Here is a 23,337-nt window from a genome sequence, read left to right as displayed (position 1 = left end):
AACAATATGCACTTAAGCCTCCTCTATGTTTTTACATGGCTTGACAGCTCATTTATTTTTGTCACTGAATAATATTCCATTGGATGGGTGTACCACAGTTTGCTCATATATTCACTTATTGAAGGACATCTTGACTGCTTCAAATTTTTTATAATTTCGAATAAAACAGTTGACAATATATTATGTATTAAACATAAGTAAAGGAACATAAAAGTCTTGTTATAACATATTTGCCCAGATGCATATCACCAAGGCAGCCCTATAATGACAGACCAATGAGATTATGCTGTACAAGTGTGGGGTAGAGGGGAGGGAGGTGTGATGGTCAGAAGATATTGTGAAGATAATTTGGAGTTATCCTTAAAGCACTAAAGTGTTTGTAGATACTAATAGTGTGATGACTAAGGCTGTCTTGAGGTATCCTCATGATGTATTTCTTTGTCATTTCTATCCACTTCCTGTTATATTGTAAAACAATAGTATTTTAAAAAAATAAACAGTATATTCTTATTTAATTTTTAATTTCTTTAAAGAGAGGATCTCACTATGTTGTCTAGGCTAGAGTGCAGCGGCTATTCTCAGGTGTCATCATAGCACACTACTGCCTCTAACTCCTGACCTCAAGTGATCCTCCTGCCTCAGGTGGACCAAGTAGCTGGCACAGGCAACTGCATCAGGCAACAGTAGATATTCTTATCTTAGATTTTTCTGTGACTAGTTATCTATAAAGCTAAAATGTTGGAATTTGGTTTAAAATAATTTTTACCTTTCTGTCTCTTTATCTAGGCATAATGTCCACTGCCTGGGATTTGTATGATTCTTACAATGCTATGGAACTTTCATCTTTATCAGTAAAATCATCTGTGGTTGAGTCAAGTAGTGAAACAAATGTACTTCCTAAAGATCAGGACCAAAGATTGCCAGGGAGCACTACAGAAAAAAGTGAGATTTCATTTATTTTAGTTTTTTTGAATGACTTTAACATGGCATTTTTAATACATTCTTTTTTGGCAGTTACAATGTTTTCTTTCTGATGGACCATGAAAAGTACAACTTTTACTCAGAAATAGCACTATTACTCTATCACCTGGTCTTAGACTTAACTGAAAGATTTACATTTTTCTTGGATATCTGTCAAGAATTTTCAGTTTGTCTCTTTCTCTAGTGTACCTTTCCTTTTGCTCTTAAACCCTGTTTCATACGTGTGAGTTCCATTATTTTCTATCTCCCTTTCTTTCAATTAGATTACTTATGAGAAAAAGGTATACTACCTCTATGACAACCTAAAATGGATTTATACATTAACAACAGTGGCTCTTAATTTGGGGCTCTTTTACTTCCCCTGGGAACATTTGGATGTCTGGAGACATTCTTGTTTTTCATGACTGAGGGCATCTACCGGGGATACTGCAGAAAATATTTCAGTACACAGGACGGTCCCTGCAACAAAGAATTTTCAACCTAAAATGTCAGTACATGTACTGCCATGGTTGAGAAACCCTACACTATAACTTTAGCTTCTAGTATTTTAATTTTTAAGATGAAATGTTATAATTAAAATCAATACAAAGTTGTAACTTTCCAAATAAATTTCACAATGTGGAAGAAGCTTTACTAAGACTAGTTATAAAAAGTTTGCTCAATTCCACTTCTGAATAGTTTATAGTTATCTACTTTTACTTTTCCTATTCTGAAATGTTGTATCTTTTTCTTACAAAATTGTTTTACTGCATTTAGGTGATGGTCCTTATTTTAGAATAACTAAAACCTGATACATTTTTTGAAGCTTTGGCAAATTTTTTAAATTAAATGGAAATGTTTCTACTTTCACTAATTTTGACCCAAAAACAAATGGAATATTTTCAAGTTCAGTAAATCAGTAAGTATAAGTATTTTGAAATAACAAGTTTAAAGAGAATTAATAATTTCCAGAAAACAATTATCTTATTTATAATTGACTACATTTCCTTAGGAGACTATAGATCCCAAAGACCTTTCAACTTGTTCCTTTTTAAAAATCTTATTTACTAGTCTCTTTGAATCTTAACTTTCAATAAGTGGCCTATATTCATTCCATAGTTCTTTAAGTATGTTTATGGTCATGTAGACTAGAGTTACGTTTTACTGAAAGTTGTTTATAATGAAGAATAGTTAATTTTCTAAGAGAATAATGAAGGGGAAGAATAAATTATTTAGTATTAGTTATCACTAAAGAAACATTGTTTTTGTTAAGCACGAATGTCTATACAATAGGTTTACTTGTAGAAGCTATCAAAAACTGCTCAGAAAAATCCAATCTTAGACTGGAAATTACATTGGGACTTTATATTAGATCTATTTCTTCCACACCATTAAGGCCATTGACCTACAAAAATGTACAAGTGCAAAATCCCCCACAAAAAATAAATCTCAATTTGTGAATCTTTCAGAGTATTTCATGTGTGTATGGGTGTGCTTTTAAAAACCAAAAGGGATAATAAAATCATATTCAATAACTACCATAGAAAATAAAGATATACTTTATTTTAGTATTATAGCCAGTCAAGGGAGTAGGGGAAACTAGAATTAGGATAAGAAAGTTAAAAAATGGAAAGAAATAGGGAACAAAGCTGAATAATCAGATTTATTGAAAATGTGAAAGAAATCCAGATGAAAACTAGGACTAGTTACCTCTGAGGTCCTTTTGACACTGAGATTTTTATAGTAGAAACAGAAAGGAAAAAAATTAAATATGGTCCATATTTGATTTAAGAAATATTTTTATTTCATTTAAACTTTGAATGTATTATACAAGTTGCATTTAACCTTCTATTTATCATACTCAAGGGGAGAAAAAGTCCAATAATATTTACCTTTGAATGTAAGACTATATCTCAGTTGATAGAGAAAAATGATTTTTCTTCTGAAATAGTGCTGTAGGTTTAGAAAATTGGTTAATATAATTTTCTTTTTTTTTTTTGTTTTGAGAAGGAGTCTGGCTCTGTGGCCCAGACTGGAGTACAGTGGCCGGATCTCAGCTCATTGCAAGCTCCGCCTTCCGGGTTTACGCCATTCTCCTGCCTCAGCCTCCCGAGTAGCTGGGAACACAGACGCCCGCCACCTCGCCCGGCTAGTGTTTTGGATTTTTTAGTAGAGACGGGGTTTCACCGTGTTAGCCAGGATGGTCTCGATCTCCTGACCTCGTGATCCGCCCGTCTCGGCCTCCCAAAGTGCTGGGATTACAGGCTTGAGCCACCGCGCCCGGCGGTTAATAGAATTTTCTAGTACAGTTTTAGATTTACAGAAAAATTAAGCACATAGTACCAAGAGATCCATAAAATCCCTTCATCTCTCTACTTTCTGTGCACAGTGGCCCCTATTATTAATATTTTGCATTAATGTGGTATATTTGTTACACTTGGTGAACCAATGATGATACATTATCATTAATTAAAATCCATAGCTTACATTAAGTTCCATGCTTTGTGTTGTATAGTTCTTTGTATTTTAACAAATGCATAATGGCATGTTTCTACCATTACAGTTTTATACAGCAAAAAATTAATAGTTTCACTGTCCTAAATATCCCCTGTGGACCACCTATTCATCATTTCTCCTTTCTCTTGTACCCTTGATAGTCACTGATATTTTTATTTTTATTGTCTTTATAGTTTCGTCTTTTCCAAATTGTCATATAGTTGAAGTCATACAATATGTGTAGCCTTCTCAGACTAGCTCCTTTTACTAAACAATATGCACTTAAGCCTCCTTTATGTTTTTTCATGACGTGACATCTCATTTATTTTTGTCACTGAATAATATTCCATTGGATGGGTATACCACAGTTTGCTTATATATTCACTTATTGAAGGACATCTTGGCTGCTTCAAATTTTTTGTAATTTCGAATAAAAACGTTACAAACATTCATGTGCAGGTTTTTGTGTGGACGTAAGTTTTCAACTCATTTGAGTAAATATCTAGGAGCACAATTGCTGGATCACACAGTGAGACTATCCCTAGCCTTCTACGAAACTACCAACTATCTTCCAAAGTGGTTGTACTATTTTGCATTACATTAGCAGTGAGTGAGCATTCCTGTTTCTCATTCTTGCCAGCATTTGGTATTGTTAGTTTTTTTGGATTGTAGCCACTCAAATATGTATGTAGTGGTAGCTCATTATTGTTTTAATTTACAACCCCCTAATGTGATATTGAGCATCTTTATATCTTTTTTGGTGAGATATCTATGTGGATGTTTTGCCGTTTTAAAAATTTGGCTGTTTGTTTTCGTATTGAGTTTTAAGGGTCCTATGTACAATTTAGTTCTTTATCAGATACATGTACATACTTTCTCCTAGTCTGTGACTTGTCTCTTCATTATTATTAGCAGGGTTTTTCATAGATGAGAAATTTTTAATTTAAATAAAGTCTAATTTATCGATTTTTTTCTTTTTTACATTGGGTTTTTGATGCTATATCTAAAAACTTATCACCATTTTTTCCTGTATGAGAAGGGATATCCTAATCTTCTTAGGGGGAAAGTTTTCAGTTTCTCACCATGATGTATGACGTTAATTGTAGGTTTTATATAGCTGTTCCTTAGCAAGTTCAGGAAGTTCCCTTCTCTTCCTAATTTGCTGGGAGTTTTTATCATGAATGTGCAATGGATTTTTTCTGTATCTATTGATATATATGTTTTTATATATCAATAGATTATATAAAAAGCTTGTCGATGTGATGGATTACATTAATTGGATCCTGAATGTTGAACTAGCTTTGCATACCTTGAAAAAACTCCATTTGATCATGTTGTATAATTCTTTTTATACATTGGTGGATTCTATTTGCTAATATTTTATCGAGGATTTTTGCATTATTTCCTTTCTTTTTTTTTTTTTTTTTTTTGAGATGGAGCCTTTCTCTGTCTCCCAGGCTGGAGTGCTGTGGCCCCGTCTCTGCTCACTGCAAGCCCTGCCTCCTGGGTTCACGCCATTCTCCTGCCTCAACCTCCCGAGTAGCTGGGAGTACAGGCACCCGCCACCACGCCCGGCTAATTTTTTTGTATTTTTTTTTAGTAGAGACGGGGTTTCACCATGTTAGCCAGGATGGTCTCGATCTCCTGCCCTCATGATCCACCCGCCTCATCTTCCCAAAGTGCTGGAATTACAGGCGTGAGCCACTGTGCCCAGCCAATTTTTGCATTATTTTCATGTGAGACATTGTTCTGTAATTTTCCTTTCTTGTAATGTCTTCATCTGGTTTTGGAGTTAGGGTAATGTTAGCCTAATAAAAAGAATTGGAAAGTATTTTCTCTTCACCAATTTTCTGGAATAGATTGTATAAAAATGATAATTTTACCTTAAGTGTTTGGTAGGATTCACCAGTGAAAGCATGATGCTTTCTATTTTGGAAAGTTATTAATTATTGACTCAGCTTCTTTAATAGATATAGGCCTATTCAGATTATCCATTTTTCCTTGAGTGAGTTTTGGTAGTTTGTGCCTTTTAAGGAATTGTTCCATTTCAAGCTAAGTTATACATTTTGTGGGCAGAAGGTCGGGTGCGGTGGCTCACACCTGTAATCCCAGCACTTTGGGAAGCTGAGGTGGGCAGATCACCTGAGGTCAGGAGTTCGAGACCAGCCTGACCAACATGGAGAAACCCCGTCTGTACTAAAAATTCAAAATTAGGTGGGCGTTGTGGTTCATGCCTGTAATCCCAGCTACTCAGGAGGCTGAGGCAGGAGAATCACTTGAACCTGGGAGGCAGAGGTTGCAGGGAGCCAAGATCGTGCCATTGTACTCCAGTCTGGGCAACAAGAGTGAAACTCCATCTCAAAAAAAAGAAAAATGTGTGGGCAGAGTCTTTAACATTATTTCTTTATTATTCTCTTAGGTCCATGGAATCAGTAGTGATGACACCTTCCATTTCTCATACTGGCAATTTTAAATATTCTTTCTGTTTTTCTTGGTTAGCCTGGCTAAAAATTATGGATTTTGGCCGGGCGCGGTGGCTCAAGCCTGTAATCCCAGCACTTTGGGAGGCCGAGACGGGTGGATCACGAGGTCAGGAGATCGAGACCATCCTGGCTAACATGGTGAAACCCCGTCTCTACTAAAAAAAAATAACAAAAAACTAGCCGGGCGATGTGGCGGACGCCTGTAGTCCCAGCTACTCGGGAGGCTGAGGCAGGAGAATGGCGTGAACCCGGGAGGCGGAGCTTGTAGTGAGCTGAGATCCGGCCACTGCACTCCAGCCTGGGCGACAGAGCAAGACTCCGTCTCAAAAAAAAAAAAAAAAAAAAAAAAAATTATGGATTTTACTGATATTTTCAAAGAACTAACTTTGGGTTTTATTAATTTTCTCTAATGATTTTTTGTTTTTGATGTCATTGGTTTCAAACTTTTCTTTTTTTTTCTGCTTGCTTTAGGTTTATGTTTATTTTCTTTCTCTAGTGTCCTAAGGTGGAAGCTTATATTGCTGATTTTAGATCTGTCTTCTTTTCCAATACATGTATTCAATGTTAAAATTTTTCTCTAAGAACTGTTTTTGCTGTACCACACAAATTTTGATAAGTTGTATTTTCCTTTTCATTTAGTTCAAAATATTTTAAAATTTCATTTGAGACTTCTTCTTTGACCTATTTGTTATTTATAAATATTTTGTTTAATCTCCAAATATTTTGGGATTGTCCAACTATCTTTCTGTTATTTAATTCTAATTTAATTCCTTTGTATTCTGAGACTATATGTGATTTCTATTCTTTTAAATTTTTCAAAACATGTTTTATGACCCAGAATATAGTCTATCTTGGTAAATGCACCATGTGAGCGTGAGAAAAATGTTTATTTGTTGATAATGGATTAACTATTTTATAAATGTTATTTAGATTCAGTTGATTGCTGGTGATATTCAAGTATATCTGGCCAGGTGCAGTGGCTCCCCCTGTAATCCCAGCACTTTGGGAAGCTGAGATGGGCGGATCACCTGAGGTCAGGAGTTCAAGACTGGCCTGGTCAACATGGCAAAACCCCGTCTCTACTAAAAATACAAGAATTAGCTGGGTTTGGTGGTGGGCGTCCTTAGTCCCAACTACTTGGGAGGGTGAGGCAGGAGAACTGCTTGAATGCGGAAGGTGGAGATAGCAATGAGCCCAGATCATGCCATTGCACTCCAGCTGGGGCAACCAAGAGTGAAACTGTCTCAAAACAACAACAGCAACAACAACAACAACTAACCTATATCTTTACTGATTTTCTGTCTGTTGATCTGTTAATTACTGATATAGAGGAGTAAGTCTCCAACTATAATAATGGACTTGTCCTTTCAGCTCTATCAGAGGGCTTTACATATTTTGTAGTCTTGTTTTTTGCACCATAGACATTTAAGATTATTATGTCTTCTTGGAGAATTCACCCATGTTTCATATGTAATGCCCCTCTTTATCTCTGATAATTTACTTTGTTCTGAAGTCTGCTTCATCTGTAATTAAATGTAGCTACTCCAACTTCTTTGATTAGTGTGTAGGTAGTATATCTTTCTCCATTTCTTTAATTTTATTCTATTTATATCTTTCTATTGAAAGCAGACAACATTGTTTTAAAGTGTAGGTTTTGTTCTTATTGAGGTATGGCAAAACCAACAGATCAGGAGATGATTGCCATTGCAAAGATAGCTTATTGTTATACTCACAGATCTCAAGAGAAGGAGACATTTCATGCCATGAACTACATATATAAGTGCCAGAGTTGGTCAGAAGGCAGAGAGTGATGGGGAAAACATGGGCAAGAGCCTTTATTGTGGCTACTAGGGAAAGGAATGGTGAGGCAAAGTAGGCAAGTTTAGGATTGGCTAGTTTGAGTAATTTCAGTGGGCTCTGGGGTTTAGTGCATATTCCTAGTTGTCTTGTAGCTGGCCCTGGGAGAATTAGGGCAAGGGAATAGTGACTGAGTGGGAAAGCTCTGTTAAGGAGGCAGTTGGGTTATGGTCTCTGGTTGATTGGTTTGCATATGAAAGGTATGCTATCAGGTGAATCCTTCACTATCTTTAGGAATTGGCTAATGCTAGTGGGGGCAGTTCCTGCAGGGTTAGCAAGGCCCCAGGATATCAAAGCATTAAGTACAAAGAGAATTGATACCTTTACTGTATTAAGTCTTTCAATCTGTGAACATGGAGTGTGTCTCCATTTATTTAGATCTTTGAGCTTTTTTAATTTTCATTTTTATTTATGTACTTATTTTGAGACAGAGTCTTGCTCTGCCACCCAGGTTGGAGTACAGTGGCGTGATTTTGGCTCACTTCAATCTCTGCCTCCTCCTGGGTTCAAGCCATTCTCCTTCCTCAGCTCCCGAATAGCTGGGATTACAGGTGCACACCACCACACCTGGCTAATTTTTGTATTCTTAATAGTGACAGGGTTTCACCATGTTGGCCAGGCTGGTCTTGAACTCCTGATCTCAGGTGATCTGCCTGCCTCTGCCTCCCAAAGTGCTGGAATTACAGGCGTGAGCCACTGCACCCGGCCAAGATCTTCCTTAACCTTTTTTAAATCAGCATTTTGTAGTTTTCAGCATTCAAGCCCTGTGCATGTTTTGATAGATTTACACATAAGTATTTTTTTTTTAAGCAATTGCACATAGTATTCTGTTTGTTTTGTTTGAGATAGGGTCTTGGTATGTCACTCAGGCTGGAATGCGGCAGGACAATCATGGCTCACTGCAGCCTCAACCTCCCAGGCTCATGCAATTCTCCTACCTCAGCTTCCCAAGTACCTGGGACTACAGGTGTTTACCACCACACTCAGCTAATTTTTAAATTTTTGTAGACACGAGGTCTCACTATGTTGCCCAGGCTGTTCTCGAACTCCTGAGGTCAACTGATCCTCTTGCCTTGGCCTTTCAAAGTGCTGGGGTTATAGGCATGAGCCACTGCACCCAGACAGTATTGTGTTTTTAATTTGGTGTCTGCCTGTTTATTGGTAGTATTTAGAAATACAATAGATTCTTGTATGTTTTTCTTGTATGCGGTAACCTTGCTGAATACGCACATCAGTTCTAAGAGAATTTTTGTATTCCTTGGGATTTTCAGCATACACAATCATGTCAACTGCATTTAGGGACAGTATCATTTTTTTTTTTTTTGTCTGATCTACATGCCTTTTATTTCCTTTTTTTTACTTTATTACTCTGCTAGAACTTCTGTCACTATATTGAATAAGAGTGGTGACAGCAGACATTCTTGCCTTTGTTCTTGATTGTAAGAAACAATTCAGTCTTTCACCATTAAGTATAATGTTACCACGGTGAAACCCCGTCTCTACTAAAAAATACAAAAAACTAGCCGGGCGAAGTGGCGGGCGCCTGTGGTCCCAGCTACTCGGGAGGCTGAGGCAGGAGAATGGCGGGAACCCGGGAGGCGGAGCTTGCAGTGAGCTGAGACCCGGCCACCGCACTCCAGCCTGGGCGACAGAGCCAGACTCAGTCTCAAAAAAAAAAAAAAAAAGTATAATGTTACCAGTAGTTTTTTGTAGATGGTCTTTTTCAAGTGGAGGGACATCCTTGTCTCAGTCAGTTTGGGCTGCTGCAACAAAGTACCCTAGGCTTGGAAGTTTATAAATAACAGAAATTTATTTTTCGTGGTTCTAGAGGCTAGAAGTTCGAGATCAGAATGCCAGAATGGTTGGGTTCTGGTGTGGGACACTTGTTGTAAATTTGTTTAATATAGTTGCTCCCTTGTCATTCACTTTTAGGTGTGACATAAGTTGTTTGAAACTGTGTTGTACCCCCATCACCTTTAGCCTAGTTAAAACATAAAACTTTGCTATGTGATTGTGTGCCATAGAGCCCACTTGTTCCTCATCTCACAGGCCTAAAACTCAATATACCCTACAGCTGCTGACCATGATAAAACATAATGGTCAACACTAGAATCATGTAAGTTCCCTGACTCAGGCATGTTTTCTTTAAGCTCGTCAATCCATAAACCTGTGGGAAAGCCTAAGGGGTAATGCCTATGAGGCATAGTTCTGCATGTCTTCTCTCTTTCTCACTCCCTTCCTGGTGATTGAATTCTTTGCTTCCTCTGTGCTTCTCATTAGCTTCTTGTTAGGAGAATAATAACCAGTAATGTCTCTGAGACCTGTGAGTAACACATTTTTGCTGTTTTGTGCATTTTGGTTTCACTTCCTCATGGTGTCTCACCTGACCAACACACCTGAATTTATCATTCCTCCTGGTCAGGGCTCTTCTAGAGAGTAGCTATCTTGGCCTATAGCTACTTGACTGAGAGAACTCAAGACCAAATTAGAAAGAAGTTATAACAATAAAAATCACAACAACCCTCTTCCATGTTGCAGATTGCTAACTTCTTGTATCCTTACATGGCAGACACAGAGCAAAAGAGCTCTCTGGGGGTAACTTTTTCAGGACACTAATCTCATTCATGAGGGCTCCACTCTCATGACTTAATTATCTCCCAAAGGTCCTACCTCCTAATCACCATTACATTGGGGGTTAGAATTTCAACACATGAGTTTATAGGGACACAATCATTCTGTCCATAATACCCCGCTTGTTTCTATTTTTCTGAGAGATTTTTTTTTTCATAAATGGTTGATTTGTCAAGTGATTTTTCTGAATTGATTGATATGATCATGTGATTTATTTTCATTGGCCTAAACGTAATGGATTACTTTGATTGATTTTTTAACATTGAAGAACTCTTTCATCCTAGAATAAACTTCAATTGGTCATCATGTATAATAATTCTTTTTATATATTGCTGAATTCTGTGTTGTAATATTTTGCTAAGGATTTTTATGTTGATGTTGATGAGAGATAATATAGCTTTCTTTTTTGTACTTTGTCTCACTTTGTTATAATAGTTTCATAAAATGAATAAGCAAGTATTCTTTCCTTTTCTATTTTTGGAAGAGGTTGGGTAGAATTAGTGATAATTCTTTAAGTTTCTGGTCGAATTCTTTAGTGAAATCATCCATCCTTGGTGATTTTTTGTGAGTGAGTTTTTTAAACTACGAATTTAATTTTCTTAATATTCAAATTATATTATTAATATTATAATATAATTTGTAATAGCTTTTTTAAATAATTGGTTTATTTTATCTAAGTTGTGAGATTTATCTGACGTAGAGTTGTTTGTTATTATCACTTTGATGTCTGTAGGATCTGTAGTATCTGCTATTTTACTGTTGATTTTGGTAATTTATTTCTTCTCTCTTTTTTTCTTTGTCAGTCTGATGGAACATTGTCAATTTTGTTAATCTTGTCAAGGAACCAATTCTTTATTTCACTGACTTGTTTCTAATTTCATTTACTTCTCTTCTATTTTCTTCCTTCTCATTGCTTTAAGTTTATTTTGCTCTTTTTTCCTCTTCTTCTTTTTTCTTGAATTGGGAACTTATTGACTTGACTTTCCTTCTTTTCTAATGTATACATTTAATGCTGTAAATTTTCCTATCAGTGCTGCTTTATCTGTATTCCACAAATTTTGACATGTTGTGTTTTATTTTCATTATTACATATATTTTTTATTTCCCTCGAGACTTCCTCTTTGACACAGATTATTTAGAGCATTTTTTTTTTTAAGATTCTAAGTGTTTGGAGATCTTCCTGTTATCTTTCCATTATTGATTTCTAGCTTGATTTCACTGTGACTGGAGAAGACACTATGATTTCTCTTCTTTTAACACACTATGATTTCTGTTCTTTTAAATTTGTCAAGGTTTGTTATACGACCTAGAATGTGTATTCTGCTGTTACTAGATGGAATATTATATAAATGTTAGTTACATCTTTTTAGTTGATGATGTTGAATTCATATATACCCTTGCTGATTTTCTATGTCTTTATTCCATCAAAATTTTATGTGACCATTATTTCTCTTTTCAGTTCTAATAATTTTTACTTTACATATTTTATAGCCTTGTTTTTTTTTTTTTTTTTTTTGCATAAACACTAATTATTGCTATGTCTTCTCGGTACAATCATAACATAATGTTGCTATATATCCCTGGTAATTTTCTTTGCTCTGAAGTCAACTTTATATGATGTTGATATCGCCCCTCCTGCTTTCTTTTGGTTAATGTTTGCCTGCTATATCTTTTTTTATTTGTTTACTTTCAACCTATCTACATTGTATATTTGAAATAAATTTATTGTAGACATCATATGTTTGAGTCATGTTTTTAATCCAATTTTTTTTGCCAGTCTTTATCTCTAAATTGGTATAGGTAGACCATTTGTATTTAATGTTTTATTGGCATGTTAGCCCTTAAGTCTGCTGTTTTTTTCTGCTTATTCTATCTTATCTATCTTATGTTTCTCTCTTCTTCCTGCTTTCTTGCTGCTTTCTCAAACAATTTTTAAAATTCTGCTTTAATTTACCTGTAGTGTTTTGAGTTTATGTGCAACTTTTTATTATTTACTTTATGTATTCCATTATGCATACACAATAGTCCATAGATGTTGACATTTTACCAGTTCAAGTAAAGTATAGAAACCTTACCTCCCTTTAGATTCCACCCCCATTTATATTTGCCTTAAATATTTCTTCTAAGTATTTAGAAAGATATTTAGATATATAAACATTTAATATTTAGACATTTAAAACTATATCAGACAATGTAATAATTTTTGCTTCAACTGTCAAACATAATTAAGAAAACTCAAAAGAATAAGAAAAGTATATCCTATTTATCCTTATTTTCTCTCTTCCCACTGTTGGTTTTTCCTTTCAGATGTTCTAAACTTCCTTTCTTATTTTCTTCCTGTTTAGAGAATTGCCTTTAGCCATTCTTTAGGGAAGACTTTATTTGTTTATTTATTTATTTGAGACAAATTCTTAGTATTCCTTCATCTGAGAATACAATATCTTAATTTCCTCTTTATTCCTACAGGATAATTCACTGGGTGTAGAATTATTCCCATAGGAAAATTCACTGGGTATAGAATTCTGCATTGACCATTCTTTCCACTCAGAACCCCAAGAATGTGTACCACTTTTTTCTGGCCTCCAGGGTTTCCAGTGAGAAATCTGCTGCTATTCAAATTATTTTCCACCTAAAAATAAGGTGTCATTTCTCTCTTGCTGCTTTCTAGAATTTTTTTTTTTTTTTTGGTCTTCTGTTTTTAGAAATTTTAGTATGGTGCATCTTGGTGTGCATTTCTTTATCTTCATTGTGATTTATTCATTTCTTGAATATATTTGTTGTCCTTTGCCAAATTTTGGAAATTTTCAGCTATTATTTCTTTAAGTACTTTTTCAGGCCCACCCCATTTCTCCAATCCTCAGATGATAATGATTTGAATGGTACATATGTTGTTATGGTTGCAGAGGTTCTTGAGACTCTTCATTTTTTTCAGACTTTTCTGTCTGTTTTAAAGATTGGGTTATTTCCATTGTTCTCTCTTCCAGTTTACTGATTTATTTTTCTTCCATTCTGCTGTAGAGCCCATCCACTGAGTTTTAAATTTTAGTTATGTTTTTCACTCCTAAAATTTCCAGTTGGTTCTTCTTTTCATTTGCTAAGACTTTCTATTCATTAGCTGAGACTTTCTATCCCTTTGATGATACTTTCTATTTTTTCATTTGTTTCAAGTGTGTTCATAAATAACTTGTTGAAGGATTTTTATGATGCTTGCTTTAAACTCTTTGTCAGATAATTGTAACATTGATGTTGGTGTATAGAGACTTTTTCCATTCAAGTTAAGATTTTCTTGGTTCTTGCTATGATGAGTGACTTTCAATTGAAACCTGGACATTTGGGGTATTGTAAGAGTCTGAATCTTTTCTAAACTTCCATTTAAACAGGCTTTGTTTGACACTGTTCTGGCAGGGGAAAGTGGGAGTCACTGCCTGATTATTTCCAGGTAGGGGTAGAAGTCTATATTTGCCACTTGACCTCCAGTGACATTAGGGGAAGTGTTGTCTTCATTACCATGGGGCAGTGATAGGAGCTCCAGTTTTCATTGACAACACCATGGCTAGGAGGTATAGGAATGCTTCATTAATGCCATACATGTGGCCTACACTGACACTACACAGTGGGGGTTGTTCTCATTGCTGCTGGGGAGTGTTAAAAGTTTTGACTCTTCACTAGTCCAACTCTGACTACTCCAATGGGAAGAGGGAGGTATACTTTGTTACTACTAGATAGGCTGGAATTCCAGGCTCCCCAGCTGATCTCCACTGACACTGTAGGAAGGGGACCACTATCATTATGTTTGGTAGGGATGAAAGTCCTGCCTGCCTGCTGGGCCTTCTCTGACACCATACACAGTGAAAAGTCAGGGATTTGGGATGCCTTGTTACAGCCTAGTGAGGGTGGAAGACTAGGCTCCCACTTGGCCTTTGTCACATGGGTGGGGCTACAGTTTTTTCTATGCTTGGCTGGAGTAGAATGGCTGCCATCTAAAAGCTTTCTTTCTTTCAAGGCTACGCTTTTCCTGGTCCTTTGGCTAAAGAGAGGAGGCTTCTTTTGGGGACTTTTTCTTGCTTGTGCCCATCGGTGTTCCCAGGTTGCTGACTTCTTCAGCTCCATATCTGGAATATATGAGGCAAAAAGAATACCCATTCCTTCTCTTCACCTTTCAAAGACTGCTTATGTTTGTTGTTTTCTAAAATTTCCAGTGTTTTTAGTTGAATTTAGCAGGAGGAATAAGGAGAAGTACGCTCCCTCTATCTATAAAGGTAAAGAAGCAAGAGTTTCCTTCATTCTTTTTTTAAAATAAGAGTTTACTAAGTAGTGTGGTAGGCAGAACAATAGTCCCGCAAATTTGTGCACACCCCAATCCCTGGAACCTGTGAATGTGTTACCTAACATGACAAAAGAGATTTTCCGGATGTGATTACAATGGGGATCTTCAGATGGAAAGATTATTCTGGATAATCTTATTGGGCCCAATCTAATCACATGGGGTACTACAAAGTAAAAGACCTTTTCCAGCTGTGATCTTGGAGAGAGATGTGATGACAGAAGAAGGTCAGCAGGAATGTAATCAATCTTGCTGTCTTTGAAGATGAAGGAAAGATTGTGGTGTCCCCCAGAAACTGAAAAAATCAAGGAAACAAATTCTCCTTTAGAACCTTCAGAAAGGAACAAAGCCCTATCAACTTCTTGGTTTTAGCTCAGTGACATCTGTTAGGCCTCTAATCTACTGAACTATAAGATAAATTTGCATTGTTTTAAGCCACTGTGATTTGTTACAGCAGCAATAGAAAACTTAATACAATAGTACAGTATTTCTATATAGCAATAATCAAATCAGACCTTTTTCTGAAGACTGATCATCTTATTTCAACTTGAATTTTAAAAGAATAAGGATAAAAATTACCTCAGGAGGTTATCATTGCCTATGTTCTGAAAAATAGTATAGTTTTTGATGGTTAAGAATTTCAGGCTGGGCGTGGTGGCTCAAGCCTGTAATCCCAGCACTTTGGGAGGCCAAGACGGGTGGATCACGAGGTCAGGAGATCGAGACCATCCTGGCTAACACAGTGAAACCCTGTCTCTACTAAAACATACAAAAAACTAGCTGGGTGAGGTGGCGGGCGCCTGTAGTCCCAGCTACTCGGGAGGCTGAGGTAGGAGAATGGCGTAAACCCGGGAGGCGGAGCTTGCAGTGAGCTGAGATCCGGCCACTGCACTCCAGCCTGGGCGACAGAGCGAGACTCCCTCTCAAAAAAAAAAAAAAAGAATTCCAAAATGAGGTATGTGCATCTTTCATGTGCTTGGTACATAAGATATTCAATAAATGTCTATTAAAGTTGTTGAAAACTGGAGGAAAATAAATACAAATGATGAAATGTCATTTAAAAAATCTTTAGAATGTATGAATCATCCATTTGAATATTTTATCATTGTATCATGTTTGTATTTTGTAGATAGTGAAACTAGTTCTCTGATGGACATAGAAAACGTAATTCTGGCAAAAATCCGTGAAGATGAGGAAGACCACTCAGATGCAATATTAAAATCTGACAAATTTCATCAGGACTTATTTTTTATGGAACGAGTTCTAATGGAAAATATATTTCAGCCAAAACTTGCAGCTTATCGTCAGCTTCCTGTTTTGAAAGGTATTAAAAAAAATAAACATGTTTAGGCTGGGTGCAGTTGCTTATGCTTATAATCCCAGTACTTAGGGAGGTTGAGGAAGAGGATTGCTTGGGCCCAGGAGTTCAAGGTTGTAGAAAGCTATGATCATGCCACTGCACTCCTGCCTGGGTGACAGAGCAAGACCTTGTCTCTTAAAAAAAGAAAAAGAAGATATTATGTTTAGACAAACTCAAATAATTTTTAAAATGTAAGGGTTTTAGTATATATTTCTAAATGTGATCTCCAGGTTGAGTTATCATTATCAGAGGACATGTTTCTAAAGCTTTCAGCCCTAAATGTGTGAGTAACACTAGAGTCCAGACTAGGATGCCCACAGAAGCAGATTGTCTCAGATTCAAAACTTCCTAAGCATCTATAGCTCTTGGTTCTCCCTTATTCCTGCATTCAATTACTTATTCATTTTTACAGTATCTCTCATATTCAACCTCTTCTTTTCCATTATCGTTGTTACTTTCTAGGTTCTTACTTTTGTTACTACTCCCAAATCTATTGCAGGGGCATTCTTCCTGTTCTCATTGCTACAAATCCCATCTCATATGATAACAGAATATTTTAAAGGATGTTAGAGATTATCTTAATCAACCTTTCATCATGTATTAAAAAATACATGAATGAAGAAAATGAAGGCTATAGAAACTTTGTGAAGTTAATAGTAAGTAGAAAAGCTAGACATTCAACCATCTCAAGTTCTAGTTCTATTTCTGCTATATCAGCGCACTTTGCTTATGTATCCTAAACCACTCAAAAAACCTTCAATGTTTTCCCATTGCCTAGAATAAGTTACAAAGCTCAAAGTGTATCATTCAAAAGATATCTGCAATATGGCCACAGATTACTTTGTATTATCATATTGCTTTGGAGACTCTAAAAGTTAGCTATATTTAGACTTATCTGGTAGTCCTCAAATAGAACCTACATTTTCCTGCCTTAGTACTTCTAGTTGGAATTTGCTTGACAGTCTATCCCCACCCCATGCTTGCCTATTGTATTCCCAGCTTTCAAATATGGATTAAGGAAACTTCCTTTATGAAATTTGTCTTGATTCTTCAAGTCAAAATTAATCTATATGGTTACATTTGAAAAGAAAAAGGTTACAGAATAGTATGTGTGACAAATGGTTGTAAATCTTTTTGCCTGCATGCATCTAGAAGAATATTGAAAAACTGTGTTCCTTCTCTCACATTAGGTTGATATTTAAACATTTTAATCACTTATATATATGTATTTTTCATCCTATATTTAAAGAGTTGTAAGGTTGCAATTCACATAGTACTGTGTATATTGACATTTATAAAACAAAATGTAAATGTAACAATGTAAATGTTACTGTTGGCACATCACTTCTTTCAACACATCTAAGAAATAAAAATACTCTAGCAAATGTTTTAATTAGGTAAGATTTATATACAATGAAATATATATTTTAAATTATATATAAAAATACATTTTGAAAATGTATAAACTGGAGTTACCAATACCTTAATCAAGACAGAGGACCTGTCTATTAACCCTAAGAGTTACCTTGTGCAGTTTTCCAAGTAAACCTTAACCCCACTCCCCAACCCCCACCACACACACACACACAGGCATTGCTCTGATTTCCATCAATATAGATTAACTTTCCCTATTCTGGTATGTCATATAATATAAGTGGGTTCATAAAGTAAGTATTCTTTTGAGTCTGGCTTCTTGCATTCAATATCAATGTTTTTGAGATTTCCTAGGTTGATGCGTGTATAAGTAGTTCATTTTTTTCCCCAAGTAATGCTGTAGTATATGAATATACCATAATGATTTGTTTATCCATTCACATGTTGAGGGACACTTGCATATTTTCAGTCTGGAGATATTCAGAGTAAAGCTGATATGAACATTTTTGTGTGAGCCTTTTGGTAAATGGATGTTTTAATTTTTCCTGTGAAAATACCTACAAATGGGATTATTGGATTACTGAGTAGATGTTTAACATTTTAAGAAACAGTAAAATACTTTTCCAAAGTGGTTATACCATCTTATACTCGCACAGCAATGTGTAAGAGTCTCAGTTGCTCCACATTCTTTATAACACTTGATGTTGGCAATCCTTTTAGTGTTGTTCTATAAACTGAGTTCTTGTTTATGTGGTTTATTTTGGTCACTTGAATATCTTCTGTTTACTGTTTGGTCAAGTCTCTTACCAATTTTAAAGTTGAGTTGACTTTTTTTTTTAATTTTTAAAAAATTTTTCTTCTTTTTTTTTTGAGATGGAGTTTCACTCTGTCACCCAGGCTGGAGTGTGAAGGCACAATCTTGGCTCACTGCAACCTCCACCCCCTGGGTTCCAGTGATTCCTGCCTCAGCCTCCCAAGTAGCTGGGATTACAGGTACCCACCACCATGCCCGGCTAATTTTTGTAGTTTAGTAGAGACTGGGTTTCACCATGTTGGTCAGGCTGGTCTCAAACTCCTGACCTGAGGTGATCCATCCTCTTCAGCCTCTCAAAGTGCTGGGATTACAGGGCATGAGCCACCGTGCCCAGCCTGAATTGTCTTTTAAAAACTCAAGTTGTAAGAGCTTATTTTTATATACTCTGGATACAAACCTTTAGTCAGTTACATATTTTGCAAATATTTAAGTCTATGGATTGCGAATTTATTTTCTTAAAAAATTTTTGATGAACAGAAGTTTATTTTTGTGAAATCTAATCTGTCAATTTTTTCTTTTGTAATTAATTCTTTCCATGAGCTCTCTAAAAAATCTTTGCCTGCCGCAAGTTTACAAATTTGTACGTCCCAGTTTTCTTATAGAAGCTGTATAGATTTAGCTTTTATGTTTAGGTCTACTATCTATATTGGATTGTTTGTTTATTTATTTGTTTATTTTTTGAGACAGGGTCTCACTCTGTGGCCCAGACTGGAGTGCAATGGCCCTGTCTCAGTTCACCGCAACTCCCTCCTCCCAGGCTCAAGGGATTCTCCCACCTCAGCCTCCCTAGTAGCTAGGATTACAGGCGCACACCACTACTGCCCGGCTAATTTTTGTATTTTTAGTAGAGACGGGGTTTCACCATGTTGGCCAGGCTGATCTTGAACTCCTGACCTCAAATGATCCATCCACCTCGGCCTCCCAAAGTGCTGAGATTACAGGTGTGAGCCACTGCGTCTGGCCTATTTTTATTTTTAACAAATTTATTGTGTATATTTAAGGTATACAACATGATGTTACAAGATAAATATATAGTAAAAAGGTCATTATAGTGAAGCACATTAACATATCTATCATGTTATCTATTTTGAATTAATTTTTTTATTAAGGGACTAAGTTAAGGTTTAAAGATTTTTTTTTTTTTGAATCTCCAGTTGTTTCAGCACCATTTTAAATAAGAGTTGTTCCCATTCTGGGATTATAGACATGAGCTACTGTTCCTGACTCCTTTTCTAGTTTCTTAAAATGGAAAATTGGATCATTGATTTCACATTTTTTTCTTGTCTAATATAGATATTTAATATTTCAAGACTTAGCATAAAGCGATCGTGGTCAAGATAGCATGCTATTGGCAAGAGAATAAACAAGAATATAGAATAGAACAGAATAGAGAACCTAGTAATAGATCTGTCAAAATATAGTCAGCTGATCTTTGACAAAAGAAGGAAGGCAATACAATAGAGAAAAGATAGTCTTTCAACAAATGGTACTAAATATGAACCTAGACATAGACTTTACACCTTTCACAAATATTAACTCAAATGGATCGTAGACCTGAATGTAAAATGCAAAACTATAAAATTCCTAGAAGATAACATAGGAGAAACACTAGATGACCTTGGGTCTTACAGTGACTTTTAAGATACAACACCAAATGCATGATCCATTGAGAGACATAATTGATAAGCTGGGCCTCATTAAAATTAAACACTTCTGCTCTGCAAAAGACACTGTCAAGAGAATAAGACGACAAGTCACATACTGAAGATAATATTTTCAGAAGACATTTCTGATAAATTGCTATTATCCAAAATATACAAAGAACTCTTAAAACCCAACAATAAGAAAAATAAACAACATGATTAAAAATGGGTAAAAGACCCGAAGAGATATCTCACTGAAGAAAATATACACATGTCAAAGTAGCATACAAAAAGATACTCAACATCATATTATTTTCTCTTCTTCTTGTTCTTGTTCTTCATCCTCCTCCTCCTCCTCCTCCAACCCCCCCGCCTATTTTTGAGATAGGGTCTTGCTTTGTCACCCAGGCTGGAGTACAGTGGCACAATCATGGCTCATTGTAGCCTCAGCTTCCCTGGCTCAAGCGGTCCTCCTGCCTCAGCTTCTGGCTTAGCTAAGACCACAGGCATGCACCACCACACCCAGCTAATTTTTAAAAATTTTCTGTAGAGATGAGGTCTCACTTTGTTGCCCAGGCTGATCTTGAACTCCTGAACTCAAGCTCCCCTCCCACGTTGGCCTCCCAAAGTGCTGGGATTCCAGGTGTGAGCCACTACACCTGACCTTTCAATATCAGATTTCATTAGGGAATTGCAAATTAAAACAACAATGAGGTATCACTGCACACTTATTAGAATGGGCAAGTCCAAAACACTGACAGCACTCAAAGCTGGTGGAGATGTGGAGCAACAAGAAGTCTCATTCATGCTGATGGGAATGCACAATGGTATATCCACTTTGGAATATTGTTTGGTCATTTCTTATAAAACTAAACATACTCTTGTCTGGGTGTGGTGACTCATGCCTGTAATCCCAGCACTTTGGGAGGCTGAGGTGGGCAGGCCACTTGAGGACAGTAGTTCGAGACCAGCCTGGCCAAAATAGTGAAACCCTGGCTCTACTAAAAAATACAAAAAATTAGCCGGGTATGGTGGCAGGTGCCTGTAGTCCCTGCTACTCATTAGGCTGAGGCATGAGAATTGCTTGAACCCAGGAGGTAGAGGTTAAAGTGAGTCGAGATGGTGCCACTGCACTCCAACCAGGACAATAGAGTGAGACGCTGTCTTCAAAAACAAAACAAACCAACCAAACAAACAAAAAACCTAAGCATACTCTTACCATACGATTTAGTAATCTGTTGATTAACTAAATGAGCTGAAAACTGTGTCCACACCAAACCTGCACATGGGTATTTATAGCAGTTTTACTCATAATTGCCCCAACTTAGAAGTAACCAAGATGCCCTTCAGTAGGTGAATGGATAAATGAACTATGATACATTCAGACAATGGAATATTATTCATCACTAAGTTATCAAGTCAGAAGCAGACCTGGAGGAAATTTGAATGCATATTACTCTGCAAATGAAGCCAATTTGAAAGGCCACATACTATGTGATTCCAACTGTATGACATTTTGGGAAAAGGCAAAATATGGAGACAGTAAAATGATCAGTAGTTTCCAGGGATGAGGGACCAGAGAGGGATGAAGAAGAAGAACACAGAAGATTTTTAGGGCAGTGAAGTTACTCTATATGGTACTACAATGGCAGATACATGTCATTATACATTTGTCAAAGCCTGTAGAATATACAGTACCATGAGTGAACCCTAAACTTTAAAATGTAAAGCTATGGGCTTTGAGTGATAATGATAGTAAACCAGAAGCAGTAACACATTCTTGAGGGGACTTCAGAGATTACTACCACTGTCAAGTACTTGAAATATGAAATATGCAGGGATGTTGATACTCACCACAGTTCTCATTCAACTCACATATGTGGCATGTGTAGAAAACAGATGGATCTTGGCCAAGTGCAGTGGCTCATGTCTGTCATCACAGCACTTTGGGAGGCTAAGACAGGAGGATTCCTTGAGGCCAGGCGTTCAAGACCAGCCTAGGCAATATAGTAAGACCTCCCCAACCCCCACATCTCTAAAAAATGAAAATAAATAAATTTAAAAACTGATGGATCTTGGAGAATGACAGTGGATTATTATTATAAACTTAACCAGGTGGTGACTCCAATTGCAACTGTTGTTCCATAAGAGGTTCATTAAGGAAATTAAGACACCTCCCTTGTACCTGATGCAAATGCTTTTTTTTCCTGCAATGTCTGTTGGTAAAAAACAACCAGAAGTCATTTATTTTTAGCTGGTCAGGCCAGCAATATACCTTCACTGTCCTACTTCAGGGGTATACCAATTCTTCAACTCTGTACCATAATTTAGTCTGCAGGACTCTTTCCCTTCAACAAGATAACACACTAGCACATTAAATGGATGATATGCTGATTGAACTTAGTAAACAGGAAGTAGACTTCAGTAAGACATTTTCCTGTCAGAGGGTGGGAAGTAAAACTGACAAGATTTCGGGGGACTTCTACCTCAGTGAAGTTTCTAGGTGTCATGTGTGTGTGGTGTGCGATATGTTGAGCTGTATCTTCTAAGGTGAAGGATAAGTTGTTGTACCTGGCATCTTTTACAACCAAAAAGAAGCACAATGCCTAGTGAGTCTCTTTACATTTTAGAGACAACATATTTGTCATTTGGATGTGCTACACTGGCCCATTTATTAAGTAAACAGAAAAGCTGCTGGCTTTGAGTTGGAACCCAGAACAGCAGAAGACTCTGCCACAGGTCCAGGCTGCCCTTCACGGTGCTCTGCCACTTACGCCATATGATCCAGCAGATCTGATGGTGCTTGAAGTGTCAGCCATGGGTAGATAGGCTATTTGGAGCCTTTGGCAGGTCCCTCTAGATGTAGAGGACAATGATCTTTTTATTGGATTAAACTTTAGAACCTGAACCTGAAGAGCCTGAAGATTTTTTAGAAAGTGCAAAACATGAAGAAGTAGAGGAAGAATCTAAGAAGGAGGAGGAAGAAGAAATACATGCAGAAGAATCAACAATACCCGCCAACTTGGAACGACTTTGGTCTTTTTCCTGTGACTTAACCAAAGGCCTCAATGTGAGCAGCCTTGCCTGGAATAAAACAAATCCAGTAAGTTATGAAACATTTGAACAATTCTGTTTCTACCATTGAAGGGAAATTATCAAGTTCGAATAATGAAGAATTGCTTTCCTTAGATATGGGACAAGGAATTAAAATTGACCATAACTTTGAGTTTTAGAATGCCCCTAAAACAAGTTCCAGTTTAAAAAGGGGGAAATGCAAATAGTTACAAAATAATGTTTTTCTCCTTTAATGTAGTAAACATTTAATGTATAAAACATTACCATTTTTATTTTAGTGGATCTACTTGGGACATGGCATTCTCTGAATTCATGTTAGA

At 36.5% G+C, this 23,337-nt stretch overlaps 1 protein-coding gene across 1 annotated transcript in view; it reads left to right on the top strand.

Moving 5' to 3' along the window:
- WDR78 (WD repeat domain 78) overlaps positions 1-23,337 on the top strand; it is a 105,299-nt gene that overhangs the window by 58,540 nt on the left and 23,422 nt on the right. The window contains 3 exon segments of the mRNA XM_003892020.5: positions 787-942; positions 15,881-16,075; positions 22,843-23,045. Coding sequence (XP_003892069.1) covers positions 787-942; positions 15,881-16,075; positions 22,843-23,045 — 554 coding nt within the window.

This window comes from Papio anubis, chromosome 1 (assembly GCF_008728515.1).
Source record: "Papio anubis isolate 15944 chromosome 1, Panubis1.0, whole genome shotgun sequence".
In the NCBI taxonomy this organism is placed as follows: Eukaryota; Metazoa; Chordata; class Mammalia; order Primates; family Cercopithecidae; genus Papio; species Papio anubis.
This window is presented reverse-complemented; position numbering and strand designations above follow the sequence as displayed.